The sequence below is a fragment of the Lissotriton helveticus genome, chromosome 1_1 (assembly GCF_964261635.1).
Source record: "Lissotriton helveticus chromosome 1_1, aLisHel1.1, whole genome shotgun sequence".
In the NCBI taxonomy this organism is placed as follows: domain Eukaryota; kingdom Metazoa; phylum Chordata; class Amphibia; order Caudata; family Salamandridae; genus Lissotriton; species Lissotriton helveticus.
In genome coordinates, this window is record NC_136057.1 from 1085872966 (window position 1) to 1085890306 (window position 17341).

Consider the following 17341-nt stretch of genomic DNA (forward strand, 5'->3'; position numbering starts at 1 on the left):
AATCCTACTCAAATTATCAGCAGCTTCAGACAGATTTAACCACCAAGCTTTACTTGAGACGCTGAAAAATTGCACTGATCTCCAGGGCATGGTCCTGAGATGGTTTACGCCCTAAAATCCAATATGGTCGCACACTGCTCCTCCTACCAGCGGGTTGGCCCCTGGGCATCATGGTAAATGCAGTTCGTTCCAGCGTGTGCGCTTCTGAAAAGATGTTGAGTATATCCACCGTTATGCTGGCCATCCCTGGACACGTGTTTCGAGGTCGTTACCTCTCATCAGCAGGGAATAGGCGTGTGGATGGGGCTGCTGCGTAGGCTGCCAAAAATGTTCTCAGGTCTTGCTACCTCTCGCGGCGCACAGGTGCGTAACCATGAGCTTGTCAGCTTGACCGGCTCACGGTAGCCTTAATTAACAAAAATCCAATATGGTCGCACACTGCTCCTCCTACCAGCGGGTTGGCCCCTGGGCATCATGGTAAATGCAGTTTGTTCCAGCGTGTGCGCTTCTGAAAAGATGTCGAGTATATCCACCGTTGTGCTGGCCATCCCTGGACACGTGTTTCGAGGTCGTTACCTCTCATCAGCAGGGAATAGGCGTGTGTATGGGCCTGCTGCGTAGGCTGCCAAAAATGTTCTCAGGTCTTGATACCTCTCGTGGCGCGCAGGTGCGTAACCATGAGCTCGTCAGCTCGACCGGCTCACGGGAGCCTTAATAAACAAAAATCCAATATGGTCGCACACTGCTCCTCCTACCAGCGGGTTGGCCCCTGGGCATCATGGTAAATGCAGTTCGTTCCAGCGTGTGCGCTTCTGAAAAGATGTCGAGTATATCCACCGTTGTGCTGGCCATCCCTGGACACGTGTTTCGAGGTCGTTACCTCTCATCAGCAGGGAATAGGCGTGTGAATGGGCCTGCTGCGTAGGCTGCCAAAAATGTTCTCAGGTCTTGATACCTCTCGTGGCGCGCAGGTGCGTAACCATGAGCTCGTCAGCTCGACCGGCTCACGGGAGCCTTAATAAACAAAAATCCAATATGGTCGCACACTGCTCCTCCTACCAGCGGGTTGGCCCCTGGGCATCATGGTAAATGCAATCTGCACGACACCTTCCAATCAGGATTCACGATAGGATGTAGCACGGAAACTGCTATGCTCAATATATCAGATGACATTCTCAGAACCTTTGACGAAGGCGACTCTTGCCTCCTAATCCTACTCAAATTATCAGCAGCATCAGACCGATTTAACCACCAAGCTTTACTTGAGACGCTGAGAAATTGCACTGATCTCCAGGGCAAGGTCCTGAGATGGTTTATGTCCTATCTACAACATGTTAGAGGGTATTCATCAGCTCTACTCCAAATAAAAACCTGTAGTTGCCTCGCACAACCTTCACCTGTTATACAAGGAGTTCGATAAGACTCCATCTTTGCCCCTGCCCTTTTTAATATCTTCATGGAACCCCTCACAATTATTTTGAAACAAGCAAGTGTGAAATATCATCCATATGCTGATGACACTTAACTTTATTACAAAATATCATCCCATAGCGAAAGCTGCTGGCTAAATTTGAATTTGAAGAATTTGAAGGGATTTGTATAGCGCTCATACACCTGGCGGTTTCTTGGCGCTAACTAGCAACTGCTACTCGGTGGGTCGGAAAGGGGGGGAAGGTGAGCATTCAGGATGGGAAAGCTTGGGTGAAAAGGAAAGTCTTAAGGTCTCTGCGAAAGAGGGGGTACTGGGTGCAGGTTCTGAGGGACAAAGGGAGGGAATTCCAAAAAACTGGACCCGCAGTTGCAAACTTGGAACCACCCCACTTCTTCCGTTTGAAGCGCGGAACCATGGGAAGGTGGTGGGAAGAGGATCGGAGGTCTCGTGAGGGAGTGTAAGTTTGAATGGCAGAGTTGATGAAAGAAGGGGCAGAACCTGCCCGGGCTTTAAAAATGGTGCAGCCTAGCTTGAATAAGACGCGCTGCCGGACAGGGAGCCAGTGCAGGGAAAAAAGGAGGGGAGTTACATGATGAGATTTAGAAAGGTTAAAAACCAGCCGAGCGGCCTGGTTTTGAACCAGCTGGAGGCGCCTCATGAGGTAGTCGGGCATGCCGTGGTAAAGGACATTGCCATAGTCTAGGCGGGAAGTTACCATGGCCAGAAGAATTAGTTTGAGCGCGTCTGGGGCGAAAAATCGTGAGACTCTGCGGATGGTCCTGAGTGAGAGGAAAGCTGAGGAAACCACAGCAGATACTTGAGAATGTAGGGAGAGTTGATTATTGATTTTGAATCCAAGGGTTTTGACAGAGGGTACAGGAGTGGGTGGGGAACCTAGTGAGGGGGGCCAGAAGGAGGAGGACCAGGGACTGGAGCAACCACCTGTCAACACCAACTCCGTTTTATCGGGGTTGAGTTTCAGGTGGTTGAAATTCATCCAGTCCTGGATGAAGGTCATGATAGACTGAACTTTTGACATAGACTCAGGGGAAGAGGAAAGGGAAAAAATGAGCTGGAGATCGTCTGCGTAGTTGTACACAGAGACCTCCAGTTGCTGTAGAGCAAAAATGAGGGGGGCGATGTAAAGATTAAATAGAAGGGGGGATAAAGAAGAACCCTGGGGGACACCGCACTGAATGGGTTGAAATTCCGCAGAGAACTCTCCCAGACGGACCGCCTGAGTCCGGCCGCTCAAGAAGGAGGATAACCATAGTAGGGCAGATCCTCTGATTCCCGCCGCCTCGACACGTGAAAGTAAGATGGTATGGTCCACCGTGTCGAATGCGGCGGAAAGATCTAAGAGGATCAAGGCCTGATGTTGATTGGTATCCATTCCTTGTCGGAGGTTGTCCAGAACCGATGTTATTACGGACTCAGTTGAGTGGGCCGGACGAAAGCCGGCTTGTCTTGAGGCCAAAACACCATGACTTTCCACGAACTCACTCAGGGTTTTTACCACGTGTCGTTCCAATACCTTTGCCAGAAAAGGCAAAAGAGAGATTGGGCGGTAGTTGACTGGGTCAGAGGAATCCGCTCCAGGTTTTTTTAGGATCGGAACGATCACTGCTGATTTGAGTGCAGGGGTAACAATGCCCTGAGCCAACGAGCTATTGAGGAGCACTAAAGGTGGTGAGGGGCAGTAGGTGTAGATCTGCTTTAGGATGTTGGCAGGACAGGGGTCCAGCGGGGAGCCGGACTTGACCAGCGGAAGAATGGAGAGAAATGAATCGGTTGCGAGGGGGGGGAATTGAGTCCAGATGTACACTGACTGAAGGGCGGCAGGGGTCAGTGAAGGTCGGGGATGGGGGAGGAATTTTACTTTTAATTTTGCTGATTTTGTCTAAAAAAAGTGATTGAGAGAGTCACATAGTATTTGAGAGGGTGCTGGTTTGAGTGAAACTCTATCGGAAAAGGCAAGGTCTTGGATGATAGAGAAAATTTCTCTTGGCCGATTCTCCGCGAGTTGGATTTTAGAGGAGAAATAGTTTTTCTTTGTATCTAGTATAGCTTTCTTATACTGAGTGAGAAGTTCAGTATACCGAATTTTGGCAATAGGGCAGTAGTTCCGTCTCCATTGTCGTTCAGCTTGGCGGAGAGTGAGTTTTTGGATCTTTAGATCATCTGAGAACCAGCGATTTGCATCTTTAGGGCGTTTGGTTGAGATGCGTTTTAAAGGAGCGATGATATCGCACCCGGCCCGCAGCCAGTTGGTAATAGCTACTACCTGACCGGAGGAAGGCAATGCGGTCAGATCGGGGCTGGAAGAAGAGAGGAAGGTCGAAAGGGCTTCGATATCAACGCGGTTCCATGAGCGCGCCCAGACATTTCTCGCAGAAGCGGGCTTAGGTGGTGGAACAGGGGATAGGGAAAAGGTGATCAGAGAATGATCTGACCATGGACATGGGATGACAGAGAGAGAGTTGACCGGGCAATCACGTTGCCAAATTTGGTCCAGGATGTGACCCAGCCTATGTGTGGGAACATTGACAGCTGATGTAAAGTTGAGCGACTGAAGGGAGTCTGAGAACTCCTTGGACGTAGCAAATTCCGCAGGGTCGGAGGGCCAGAAGTTAAAATCTCCCAGGACTATGATGGAGGAGTGGTTAACAACCAGAGTCGCCATTAGGTCTTGAAAACAGGGGAGGAACATTTGGGGGGAAGACGGGGGTCGATACACAAGGACACAAGTAAGAGGGGGAGTAAAGGAAAGAGAGCGAACCACTAAGCAGTCTGTAATTCCCATAGAGGGGGAGGCTAGAGGGTGGAAAGTGAATTCCTTGCGGGCGATCAGGGCGACCCCTCCACCAGGCCTGCCAGAGGAGCGGTCGGCTCGAATGGCATAATAGGTTGGGGGGAGTATCGCTAGCAGGGAGGGAAGAGAACTAAATACCACACTAAACAAGTTATAAACCTTGATAATCACCAGTCACCTAAAACTGATCCCCAATAAAACTGAACTATTACTCTTTTCCCCAAATGACAAGCCATCGCCAATCCAACAATGGCTCAAGAGCATTACCGCTCTCAATTGTTCTCCAACTCCGTAAAGTCTCTGGGATGACACCAGGCAAAAACATTTATCAAAAAAAGGGAGAGTGATCAATAGATCGACGGACACTAATTACCACTTAAGAGGGTGGAAGGTCCAGTTACAGCAAGTGCCCGTATCTAGTACAAGTAATTCAACAAGAGGAGTGCTGAACTGTTCCTGAGAGAAGGGGAAAGTTAGATAAAGCTGGCGTGACCGAAGGTGTGAGTATTACACCTTTGGGCATCCATTTTGTTGGATGTATTTGCCTCACACACCCAGAAGAGTGTCATGCTTCATCATCGGCGGTTGCTCCTCGTCGGGGGGGCGGTGCAATCCCCGACGGGCTCACCTCGAAGAGGGGCACTTTGGCGGAGATCTTTTGTATCCAACTGCCCTGTGGTGAAGTGCGGGTGTGTGGGCAGGATGGCAGGTAAGCCTGGTGTGATGATTAAAATGCAGCAAGGGGTGCGGGAAACTACTTTATTCTGGAGGTCCCCCTACTACAATTAAAACCGTGAAAAAGGCTCGCTAGGTGTCACCTCGTTAGGTAGAGTGACCCTAGACGAGTCTCGAAGAACAAATGGTCAACATGTTTCTCGCAATTGGGTAAATCACCTGCGATTCATCAGGACCTTATCGGAGTGAAAAAATATTAAAAGAAGAACTCAACAACATGCCAGTGTCATGTATGTGGTGTAGGTATATTTTACCTCTGTGGAAAGTCCTATGTCTAGACAATGAGAAAGAGAGGAGATAAACATTAATAGTACATTTCTCATCAACAGCAAGGAAGGTCAGCGCCACAGTGTGGACATAGTGTAGCATGCTTGGGGTGGTGTCGGGGAATTAACACAACCTGTACATGCCGAGTGGTTTCAGCGTGCAGTGTGACACACACACACTAACACTTTGTTGGTGGGGAAGGTAACAAACAGTGGTTTTAAAATTGATTTTAAAACAGTGATTAAAACAGCAGACTAATCAAAAAACACCATTATGTCACAAAGTGGCAGGTCGAACCATGGTTATGTAAGTGACACCATCTACATCTCAAGGTGGTTTGTCAAACATGGTGTAGAAGTAAACGGGTGTCGACTCACCTATTGGTCAGGGTCTAAGAGCCACATGAGTAGTCGGCGGGGCAGTACATCGGGGTTAAGCTTTCAGGTGTAGCTATAGGGCGAATACATTGCAAAAAAGGCTGAGGAAACATGTCACTGAAAGAACACATTAACAAATTTAACCAAAGGGGTGTTTCACACCCTAAAACAGCTAAAGAAAATCAAACCTTTTATCCCACTTGAAGACCTAAAGACTGTAGTGCAATCACTTGTCTTCTCAAAACTTAATTAGGGCAATTCCATAATCAGCGGGACCCCAAAGAGCCACCTTGCTCCTCTTAGAACAACTCTAAATGCAGCTGCTAGACTACTCACATGCACTAACAGATTTGACCACATTTTATCTGCTCTCAAGAGTCTCAATTGGCTCCCCATCGAAGAAAATGCATCTTCAAGACAGCCTGTATCAGCCACAAAGCCCTCCATTCTGCAAATCCTAAATATTTAGAAAATAAACTATTAAGAGCGGGTAGAACTGGGGCTCTAAGAAGCTCCTACTCACTCCTCCTCATCCCTCTTAAACTATTTTTTTTTTTACCAGAAATGTTCTTTCTCGGGTAACACTCCAGCAATATGGACTTCACTTCCGAAAGACATTTGCTGCAACCCTTCCTATCCCTACCTCAAATGGAATCTGAGAACTCTACTATTGAACAAATGCTGCAACCTGTCACCCTGAGCCTACTACACCAACAGGATCATTCAATATGGTCGCCTGCCCCAATTCAGCATCTAATTTATCACTAATGCCTTTGATGTACAATTTTGGATTATCTGTTTCTCATTGAGCTTCATACACTATGTTGCTTTTGTTTTTATTCCTTCTGGTTTTACTATGTTGAATCCTTCTATCAATGCTATGTCTTCTGATCTTGTGGAGCACTCTGATACCCTCATGTCTGGCCAGCTCTATCTAAAACTCCCAAATAAATAAATGAATAATCTATTAGTAAAATTTACTCAACTACTCAAGATCTTTATGATATTTGGTATCTGTGCTGGATGCAAATAAAATGAACTATTTTCATTCTGATTACATAAAATGTATAACGGCTAAATGTATTCCTCATCCACATCAGGGGTGTGGAATCTTTTAAAATATCTGCTTGTCCGTGCGATAGGATGCTTCCTAAATATATTTGTTCTATAAACAAATCAACTTACCCATTTTGGTGACATGCATTGAGCCGTGAAATTATGGCAGCATTCTCATTATATCAGTGCTGTGATAAGAACTTCTCTGAAAGCTCATATCAAGGTTTAGATTCAAACAAGATTTCGATTTAGCCACCTTTCTCCAGATATACTGACAACGGTTGGTAGTAAGTAAACACAAGGATATGATGGACGGAGCGCTGAAACCGGTCAGACACTTACCCCCAGTCACAGATCTGGGTTGAATCCTTCGTTATTCTTTAGCTCAATTCGCCGCCTAGTTCACACCCAACCATATGCAAAAAAGTCCTGACACTGTTCCTCATGGGAACAGTCCAGCCCAAACTGCCAAACCAGATCTTCACTAGACTGGAAACAAGCATCTAGGAACCGGTTTCAGGGTAACACCCCTCATCAGCCTGGGTAGCTTGAATCCAGTGGCAAAGTGAGCAAGGGAACCAGGTCTGGGCATACCCTGGAGGTAGGCAGGAAGTGGCCATTCCAGGACTAGAATGCCCTATGAATCTGTACACACCCACAAACCCACATGTTAGAGGGTATTCATCCGGTCTGCTCCAGTTTTTTCCAACAGTGAACTGGGTTTGAAATGCACTCCTGACATGGGCAGAATTAAACTTTTTCGCAGGTTGGGGAAAAAGCAGGTGTAGAGAAAGTGAATTTGCAGCAGCTCCGCACATTTTCACAAGAGCTAATATAAATGTATATATTTCCTCATGTAAAAATTGAATCACAGTTTTCTTTTCAAGAGTACGGTTTCCAGGCCTACTTCGGCAAACTGTTGTAAATTCCCGAAAGTCTTAATTCTGCACCAATGCAAGGTCGTATACCTGCAGGTGCATTTTTGTGATCTTTTTTAAGAATTGGGTCCCTAGTGTATATTCATGCTGCCCATATTGGTTTATGCTGATTCTCCGTTATTCTTTTTTGGAATGCATCATCCATTTTTAATAAATGATGTCTCAAGAAATAGAATCTAAATTTTCAAAATAGTTTAGCAATTTAAATTTTATTAAGTTGCATATTTTTTGTGCTCATTTTTTTGAAAGCTAGTAATCGCTTCTTGCTTTCTGGCTCCTGTACGTATATGCATATAATCAGAGAGCAATCTTGAATTGTTTAATATTACAAATGTATATGCGTTTCTATACTGGAACCACTGTCAATAATGCATGCTGACCTCACAACATGTCCGAGTTCACCCCAATAATAACTTTTGCTTTATGGAACCATGTATATAAGTCCGAATAGTTTTTGTAGATGGATACAGATAGCATGTTATTTGCATGCAATCCGCGTTCACTGTTCTATCCTCGGGCACTGGTGGACAAAGGGTTTTTGCTGCAGGGTGATGGCCTCATTCTCCAGTGGCCAAAATAAACGTAAAAACGTGTTGTCTTTGACACCAGTATGTCCCGGGCGTTGGGGATAGAAGCCACACACCCCATTAATGAGTAGCGTTGGTGTAACCTCGTGCCATCTGTTTTATCACAACTATTCACTGCATGGCTGTCGAGAGAATTGTACCCTACATGTAATATTCCCATGTCCCTATTGAATAGGTGTAAAGCTGATTTTGATTCGTGCGGTTTACAGTATCATACGAGTTTGTCGAATGTTAAAAAAATGCAGTTGCAGGCTTTCGATTTTTGAGTAACTTAATGCGTAGTTTTTTTAAAATCAGTCATAAATGTTTCAGGGCATTCATTTTAAAAACGTTTATCTTTTATATTAAATATCCCAGGTATTTAGTTAAAGCAATCATATTCATCTCTACAATTAATTCAAACAACTTGAACAATGTTGTAATTCACTTAAGGGTTGTGGAGTATGTGTCCTGATTTGACATTGGTTACTTCATGATCTGACATTGGTTACTTCACGATCTTTTGCCGTGTGATAGTTCATAAGATATCTTGTTTAGTGCCAGGTCCATCCATGCACTTTTGGAGGGAAACAGAAAAAGTTGCACCCTTTCTAGGTGTCAACATGTGGAACTCTCTTCTAGCTAATATCACCTCTGAGTAAATCCTTGTTCATTCAAAGTGCACTTATTCTTTCATTACGTAACCGTATAAAATTAGACCTTCCTTGCTTTTGTTGTCTTCACCTGTCTCACTCTATAACTTAGACCCCAATTGGGTTTTAGCCCTGCAACATTTACAGCTTATCCCACAATATAGCAGCGGTCTAGTGACTTTCACCTGGCCTTCTTCATGTCAGTCCTGCAGAGTCTGGGCTGGTCCCGACTTTGGACTAGGTAAGGAATTACCGAAATAGGGGTGTTGTGCCCTGTCTCTCAGAACCGATGGTAGGCCTCTCTGACCAACCAGTTGTACCTGTCTGTTATGAGTTCCTGGGAGCCCAGAGTCGTTCCTAGCTGCAAGCACCTCCCACTTGTGTGCAGAAGCAGTTCTACTAGAAACAAAGGTCCCTTAGTATGCAGTATGTTTCTAACTTTAAGGTTAGTTGTGCATCAGCTTCCAGTAGACCTCATTGTTAGCTGGTAAGTTAGTGTTCGAGGAGATGTAACAGAAGTATTGTTTATGAGCTCATTGTAACTGGCTGTTTAACTGCAACTCTTATGTATTGTTGCTATTTGTACAAATGTATAGCAGACCTTCTGGTTCCGCTCACAGTACTTGAAATTTAGAATAATTGTATTTACTTTTACAGGAAGAGTTAGCTGCGGAGAGAAGAAAGCAAGCAGTAGTTGAGCAGGTGATGCTAGATCAGTTATCTAGGTAAGCAAGAGTGAAGTATTCTGTGATGTCGAACTATAATTTCTTCCATAATCGCTTAGAGAGAAATGTACGCTTCGTATATCTGTTGGAGCTGTGTGCTGCTTGTTTAATTCACTGTAGCTTTCCTTTCGGTATAATTAACTACTCTTAGTATGCTTTTGAAGAGGCCAATCTTGCTGCTCCCGTATATAAACTTTGCTCCTGTGCTTGTATTGATTTGGTATAACCTTCCCTGCTTTGTATTGAAGCTTGGTTTGTTTGCGTTCAAACTATGCTATTCTGAGGGCAGAGAGCTAGAGGATAGTGGGTGATCATTAGACTTTGCCCTTTCTGCAGGGTCACCTCCAAACATTTTGCCTTCACCCTCACGTTGTCTGAACCTGTTTTTTGTTGTAAGTTCCTTGTAAAATGGTACTAAATGTGCCAAGGGCCCGTAAATTAAATGCTACTTTTTTAAACATGTCTGAGGCAAGCCACTGCAGCCTGTGTGTTCAGTTTTAAACCTTCCTTTATAATACATACAGCTCACCCCTAGGGTAGGCTCTAAACGGCCCATAGGGCAGGGTGCAGTGTATTTAAAAAGTTGGACATGTACTTTTAAGTTTTACATGTTCTGGTATTGAAAAACTCCCAAATTCATTTTTCTTTTTATGTAATCGTTATGTCAGCTTTTAAAAAACCATAAAAATTCATCAAACATTAAAAGCACAGTTGTCGGATATGTACACAACCCATATTAAAATAAAACATTATATAATTAAAAATTAATCATAAGATAAGATTAGTTGCTTTCCTAGACCCCTGCAGATAGTTTCAGAATCGGGGGCCATAACAGCATAAAGCCTAGCTTTTATTACCAAAAAACCCTAGTCTTTAAATCCATATAAATTACGCATCCCTTATCCTAGGAATCATTTTCTAACGCACCATAGAGAAAAAAGAAATCTTTACAACCACGCCTCCTGCCCTCCCAGTGTATGTTCATTCTTCGCTTCTTTCTCGAGCTTGGCCCGTCTGGTGAAGCATGGCATTCCGCTTTGGCGCAAGGGGGAATGGCGCCTGCCACACCACAGCCACGTCTTACACTCTGAATGGAGTTTTTTTCCACTGCACTACACCACAGGTTTTTCTTCTCCCCGCTCCTGTATCGTGCAGGTAATCACTCACCTCGCAGTGGGGATTCCCAGCTGTCCTCCAGAACATGCGATTCCAGCACTGCGTCTTTTTCGTAGCGGCTCCACCCAAGATTCCACACTATTAAATTATTGCTTTTCAGTAGTCAGCTCGGCAGATATAACAAAGCGGGTGGAGGCAAACTTATCCAGGGGAGCCTGGTTTTATTCTGATTCGCGTGCCGTTCCAGCCCTCTGCAACGTTAATTCAGCTTACGCAGCCTATGCGCCTCGTGGGCGCCTCGAGGGGTCACGTTGTAAGCGAGGCCGATGTTTAGTTCCATAGCGTCTGTGTAGGATTTGGCGCGGCCGAGTACGTGAGTGTTATTCCAGTGATAAAGCACTCGCTGGTGGTGGAGCAAAAGAGCGTCGCTAGTAAGCGGAGTTCAGTACTGGTTTTTGGCACCTGTTAAAGCTTCATATATTCGATCATGGGCAGGAAAAATACTGGATTATGCCACCACGCAGCAAGAGCCTCACTGCAGTGCGGCCATCTTGGTTGTGTGCCACCTAGCACCCCCACAAAATACACAGTATTTCACTATCAGGACATGTCACACATCCAGTACATGTCCTAGTTTTCACATATACTGCACCCTGTCTGTGGAGTAACATGGGCTTACCTTATGGTTGGCTCACGGGTAAGAAAAGGGAAGGTTAGGGTCTGGCAAGTGGGTCCAATTGACAGGTCGACATTGCAGTAAAAACTGCACGCAGACACTGCAGTGGCAGGTCTGAGACACCTTTGAAAGACTGCCTTTGTTGGTGGCAGGCCCACTATGAGCATTTGATTTGCAGGCCCTGGGCACACCCAGTGCACTGTACTAGGGTCTTAGCACTAAATTAAATAAGCCAATCATGGAAAACACTAATCCATGAATACAGTTTATACAGGGAGCACTTGCAATTTGGCACTGATCAGCAATGGCCAAGTGCCGAAAACATCTACACCAGAAAATACAAAATTCAGCACACAGCAAAAATACAGGCGGCAGAGGCCAAAAAGACAGGGAAAACCACACCAAGGATGCCCGGTTTAACAGTATGCAATATAGTATTATATTAAATAACACGTTTCTGATGGTTTTCTCTGCACTAAATGCTATACCTGGCCTTGACGTTACTTGGCTTTGATAGGTAGGATACCTTATTGCTTCAGGGAAGGGTCAAAGTATTAGGAAGGTTAGAGTCTAATGTAGAGCCGATAACAAATGGGACTGCATAAATTTGGTGCAGGTTGCACCCATGCCAATGTTGCATATCGCAGGTGCCCAGTTGGCTTCCGATTATGAGTTGGGCACCTCGAAATGTGGCGTAATGCTGAAATAACGCATGTTACTCTCCATTCCGAGTTACGCTTCTAGTGCTATTTGCTGCTGCTATTTGCAGAAGCTTTTACCTACTACAATTAGCAGGAACAAGCACCCGTGCTTTGCCTGTGCTTTGCACACTAATTGTAATTCAACAGAATTACAGCCCCATCATGATCTGGTTCAAAGTTGAGTTTTCAGTGACAAAACTAGGCTTTTTCCCGTACACGAAAAGACCTCGTGGATGTTGCAAATATTTTGTCAGGTTTTTTTGTTACTACTCTGACATTTTGCTAGTAGTAACTAGTCACGGAAGTGTGTGCTTAGACACACACTTCTACCCTTATTGTGTTTTGGTTCGTAGAATTTCTGCAATCCTAAAACTGCAGTTTGTAGATAAATGCTATTTCACGTGTAATTAGTTCTGGTTATGTCACATGCTCCCATTATGTGTTTTTCTTTAGGGCAGTAATTAGTGATCCGGAGCAGGATATTGTGGGCGATTGTCAACAAGAGAAACCTTTTCCACGTCTGGGGACTACGCCTTTGCGCTTCAGGAACAGAACCCTTCACAACACAAAGTAGGATACTATTCTATTTATTATTTTTTGAACGTGGAATTCCAAATGAGAGAATGCTTTGCTTTTTGTTTTTTTAAAATTATTTTAACCTTCAAAATTGTGTGTTCTGTTTGTGCAATCGCGAGAAAATGAGTGGACGGGCTCCTGCTTCAGAAAATGCACGTGTATTAAAGCAATTATTGAGCAAAACGAGTACATTCTGTTCATGAAGACCAATAAAGACAAGTTTGCAAAAAAATGTAATAAAAAAACGAGTGCACTTATCTGGTAACAGAAATGGAAGGTGAGAAATGGCCATCGTGGTATGAAAATACACCATGTTGCTAATAATGTGGCCGATTGAATTTCAGATTAAAAATAATATAGTTGCCTCACTGACAAAGCCTTGCATTATAATGAACCTAGGAACCTGGCTGAAAAGGTTTGCATATCAGGGGCAGCCTCTCCTTCTGGAGTGCAAACTCCCTCAGGCTAGAACACCGCACATTCACAGAACAAAAGATCTATACACTCTTGTTTCAGGATCGGTTCCGAGGACATGAAGTTCCCCACCACCCGAGGTTCGGTCAAACCCGTCGACCCACATTTTCTAAAAAGAGGTGAAAAGGATCCTAATGAGCACATTCCTCATACAAAGTATTAGCCTGTCTCCAAGGGTGCCACAACAACACTAATACTACTAATAGGGCAGAGGCACATCCATTCCAGTAAAACTGCACACACACTGTTCAGCCAGTTACCCTAAACTGAATTATCTCGGAGCCCCAGAAAGCCATCTTAGAGAATTGTCCTGGTGCTTCAGAACTGAGTGGAGGATATTTAATAATAGTTCTGATGCAGCATAGCATACCATATCTAATTCAAGTTTTAAGTTTGATGTATGTTTTATGTTATGTGTTTTTACATTGCAGGTCTTTGATTCTGTTTCCAATCTTGTGTGCAGTTCTCTGATACTCGGGTCATGTTTGCGCTCTATAAACACTTTAAATACAAAAAAATAAAAGTAAAATAAATAGTTACAGAATGTAGAGTTCAAATAGGAAGAATACATGACCAAAGTCACTAACTGGATGAAAGCCAACTTTTTCATGCTCCGCACCGATAAGACAGAAGCAATGATCTTCGGCAAAAACACCTCACAATGGGACTCAAATTGGTGGTCGCCGAACTTAGACCCACACCCATGCCAGGGACCTCAGAATAATCATCTATAGCAAACTGGACATGACAGCACAAGTCAACACCGTCACAGCATCCTGCTTCCACACCCTGATGATGCTGAGGAAGATCTACAAATGGCTCCCAAGCAACACTAGAAAAATTGTCCCTCCTGGCCTAGTCACCAATAAGTTGGGCAATGGGAACATTCTCGTTGCTGGAATCACCAAGCAACTAACTGTAAGACTACAAACCATTCAAAACTTAGCAGCCAGATTCGCCCTAAACATTCCACACAGAACTCACATGACACAACACCGGAAGGAAATACACTGCCTCCAGATACACAAATGCACTCAATTCCAACTATATATATATATATATATATATATATATATATATATATATATATATATTTATATATATTACCTACTGGCGTTCGCCAGTAGGTAGATATGGTTAGGACCTAGTTTCCATAGGAAATCCACAACATTCTATTTGGAATAATTTTGGTGCTGGTGGACGAATCCTTGTGAAATTCTCCAAGAAAATGGCCTGCTCCGCTCCTTCCCTGAAAGTTTAGGGGTGATTCGTCAAGTGGGGGACGAGAAAAAAGGGGGGTCCCAAAACGTGTTTTCCCCATGCAATTTTCCATAGGACCTTTAGCCAGGGCTACAGCCCGAACGACTGAACGGAATTACACCAAATTTGGCAAAAAGGTAGAGTTTGGTTTGCAGATTGTGCTTTTTGTTAAATGGTGTAAATCCGTTCAGTAGACCCTGAGAAAATAAAAAGTAAAATAATAGTGATATCTAGAGACAAAGTACCGTACTCTGTATTGTACTCTATACTGTACTCTGTACCTTCCCGAGCAAGAGCTGCATGGTCATTGGCTGTCAACTGTCTGTCAACACTCCAAACCAGGAAGTGTTGGCGGCCATGTTGTGCCTCGGTAGAACCGAGGCACAAGAAAGCAGTGAAACAAACGTGCAAAACACGAAAAGGGGGCAGGGTAGAAACACCCTGACCCCCTAGGCCTGCTCAGGGGGTCCCACAAGGACCCCCAAGGCCCCCAAAAAAATAATAAATAATATATATATATATTACCTACTGGCGGTCGCCAGTAGGTAGATATAGTTAGGACCTAGTTTCCATAGGAAATCCACAACATTCTATTTGGAATAACTTTGGCGATGGTGGACGAATCTTCGCGAAATTCTCCAAGAAAATGGCTTGCTCCGCTCCTTCCCTAAAAGTTTGGGGGTGATTCGTCAAGTGGGGGCCGGGAAAAAAGGGAGGTCCCAAAACGTATTTTCCCCATGCAATTTTCCATAGGACATTTAGCCAGGGCTACAGCCCGAACGGCTGAACGGAATTACACCAAATTTGGCAAAAAGGCAGAGTTTGGTTCGCAGAGTGTACTTTTTAGGTTTCGCCCTGGCCGTAGCACTGCGAAGCAGTGCTCCGCCAAGGCGAAATCTTATGATCCTACAGTATGGGGCTTTGTCCCGCCTCTGTCTTCCATTGGCTAGCTCCATAAATGGAGGCTAGCCATTGGAAGAGATTGGCTGTCAATCACTATTTCCCCATCGGAACGCGATTCGGGGGCGTTTCCGTGTCTTTTTTTTAAGTCCGCCCCTTTTGTTAATGAAAACAGATGGCGAGTCTTTGATCTCTACGGAGTGTCTTGCTCACGCTGTCTGCACGGGCCAGTCGGCTCTCTGATTGGTTGGCAACTACCAAATATGCTTTGTGATTGGTGGACCTTGTCAGCCAATCAGAGAGCCTACTGGCGTGTACAGGGAGCGCCACCGCTGCCACAGCACAAGCGCTCCTTTGTGCGGCAAGTGTCGGCCGAGCGCCTGGCCCTGCCTTGCTCTGTTTCTAGCGGCCTCAAGTGTGGGATCTCTTCGAGCCAGTGGGCTGCACATGCACATATTCCAAGATCGCCTTTCTCCGGAATGTCCGGGAAGCTTCCGCCTTCCGTCGGTCTGAAAGTAAGATTCAGGAAGGCTGCAGGGCCCGAGAGCAGTGAATGACAAGATATCTGCTTTAACCTTGGCTGGCGCCGCGTTCGTCTCCGCAGCCTCATTCCCGGTCTCCTCATGGCCCATCAGAGCACCGAGCCTGCATACCTTCCACCTCTCTGGGACGGTGATGTTCAGGGGCCATAGAGCGTGAACGTATTCATCGAACCATGTACCCGGAGGCCAGAGTGAGTGGAGCACGCGCCATTCTCATTGAGATTGAGACTTGGCTCTTGAGGCGAGGTGGCCCGTTAACGCTGGAAGATGGCAGCTAGAGCGATGCTATTAATGGTTCATAAAGGGAAGCTGAAGTGTGAGTGTGAAGAACTAATAGTGGAACGAATGTATTGCAAACCTACAAGTCGAAGTGATGTAGAGTTGTATTCCACGCCTGTCTTTGCCGAGGACAGATTCAAAGCGCTGACACTGAGCCTTGTGGTGAAAATGAAATTTGAGAACCGGAAAATGTGTGGGCTGCGCATGTTGCGACCCTACCTTTGCTAATGATCGAAGTGTTACTGCTTGATAAAGAGAAGCGGTGCATTTTTATTGCCTTGCCAAGTGTGATCAGAGCCTAAACCTTTCCACAAGGATACCTTGGCTGTGAAGGCCAGGGTAACTTGCCCTGTAACATCTCACCTCGAAGTCCTATCCGGACTTTGGCCCAGTCTACAGAAGCTGGCTGCTGGTACCAGTGTAGAGCCCTGTATAGAGTTTATTTATTTGGGGTGTGTTTTAGAACGATGCCGTCGCGATTTCTGACGTTTATGATCACTGTTGTTTAATAAACAGAGTTTAGGTTGACCGTTATTGATCCTTGGTTACTGAGCTCCAGAACCTCAGTGAAATGGGGATTTCTACAATCCGACCTGTTAGAGGGCACAAATCGTGTTCATGTTTTTTTTTTTTTTTTTTTAACTGCGCATACCAAACGCCACTGTGAAAGACTGGGCTGAAATTGTGCATTTCTAGAGAAGGAGGAAGAAACTGTCCGATCTCAAGTATCTCAGGCCCGGTTCCTTTGTCTTTGCTTCTATGAAGTTTTGGTTAGTATAAAGGCCAAAGTTTATGTTCCCTCGCCCAAGCCTGCCTTGAGCCTGTTTTGACAATTTAAAAGAAACGCAGCCTATAGTTCTCCGGCTCCAAGGAATCAACCCCATCTACTCATTTCCTTTCTCCCTGAAGCCCACAAATGCTGAGGTGCTGTGGGAAGATCGCATGATGGGCCTAGAATAGACATCAGTTAGGTGCGTAAAGCCTCAGTCTGAGGTCTCTGAATTCCAAGTCCTAAGCCTGGGTTTTTACCCCTGCTTGCTTTCAGTCTGTTGGTTGGATTTTGGTTATTGTAGAAATCCATAGTCAGCTCCCCTTCCCACCCACTCTTCCAGAACTCGTGGCTGGTCTTGATATTTACGTTTGTCAGCCTTAGCCACTGTCCCAGCAAAGAACTCCTCTCATATTGAACATTTCTTTTTGGATCCTGTAGAAAAGAAGAGCAGCTGTTTTTGTTAAGTAGTATTGGCCAGATTTAA

General features: G+C 45.0%; 1 protein-coding gene across 3 annotated transcripts in view; it reads left to right on the plus strand.

The window, feature by feature from the left end:
• The window catches only part of CAPS2 (calcyphosine 2), an 887654-nt gene that overhangs the window by 340246 nt on the left and 530067 nt on the right, over nucleotides 1-17341 (plus strand). For all 3 annotated transcript variants that reach the window (XM_078678143.1, XM_078678133.1, XM_078678152.1), the window contains 2 exons: nucleotides 9494-9561; nucleotides 12508-12624. In XM_078678143.1, the coding sequence (XP_078534269.1) occupies nucleotides 9494-9561; nucleotides 12508-12624 (185 nt within the window). The remainder of the gene's footprint in view (nucleotides 1-9493; nucleotides 9562-12507; nucleotides 12625-17341) is intronic.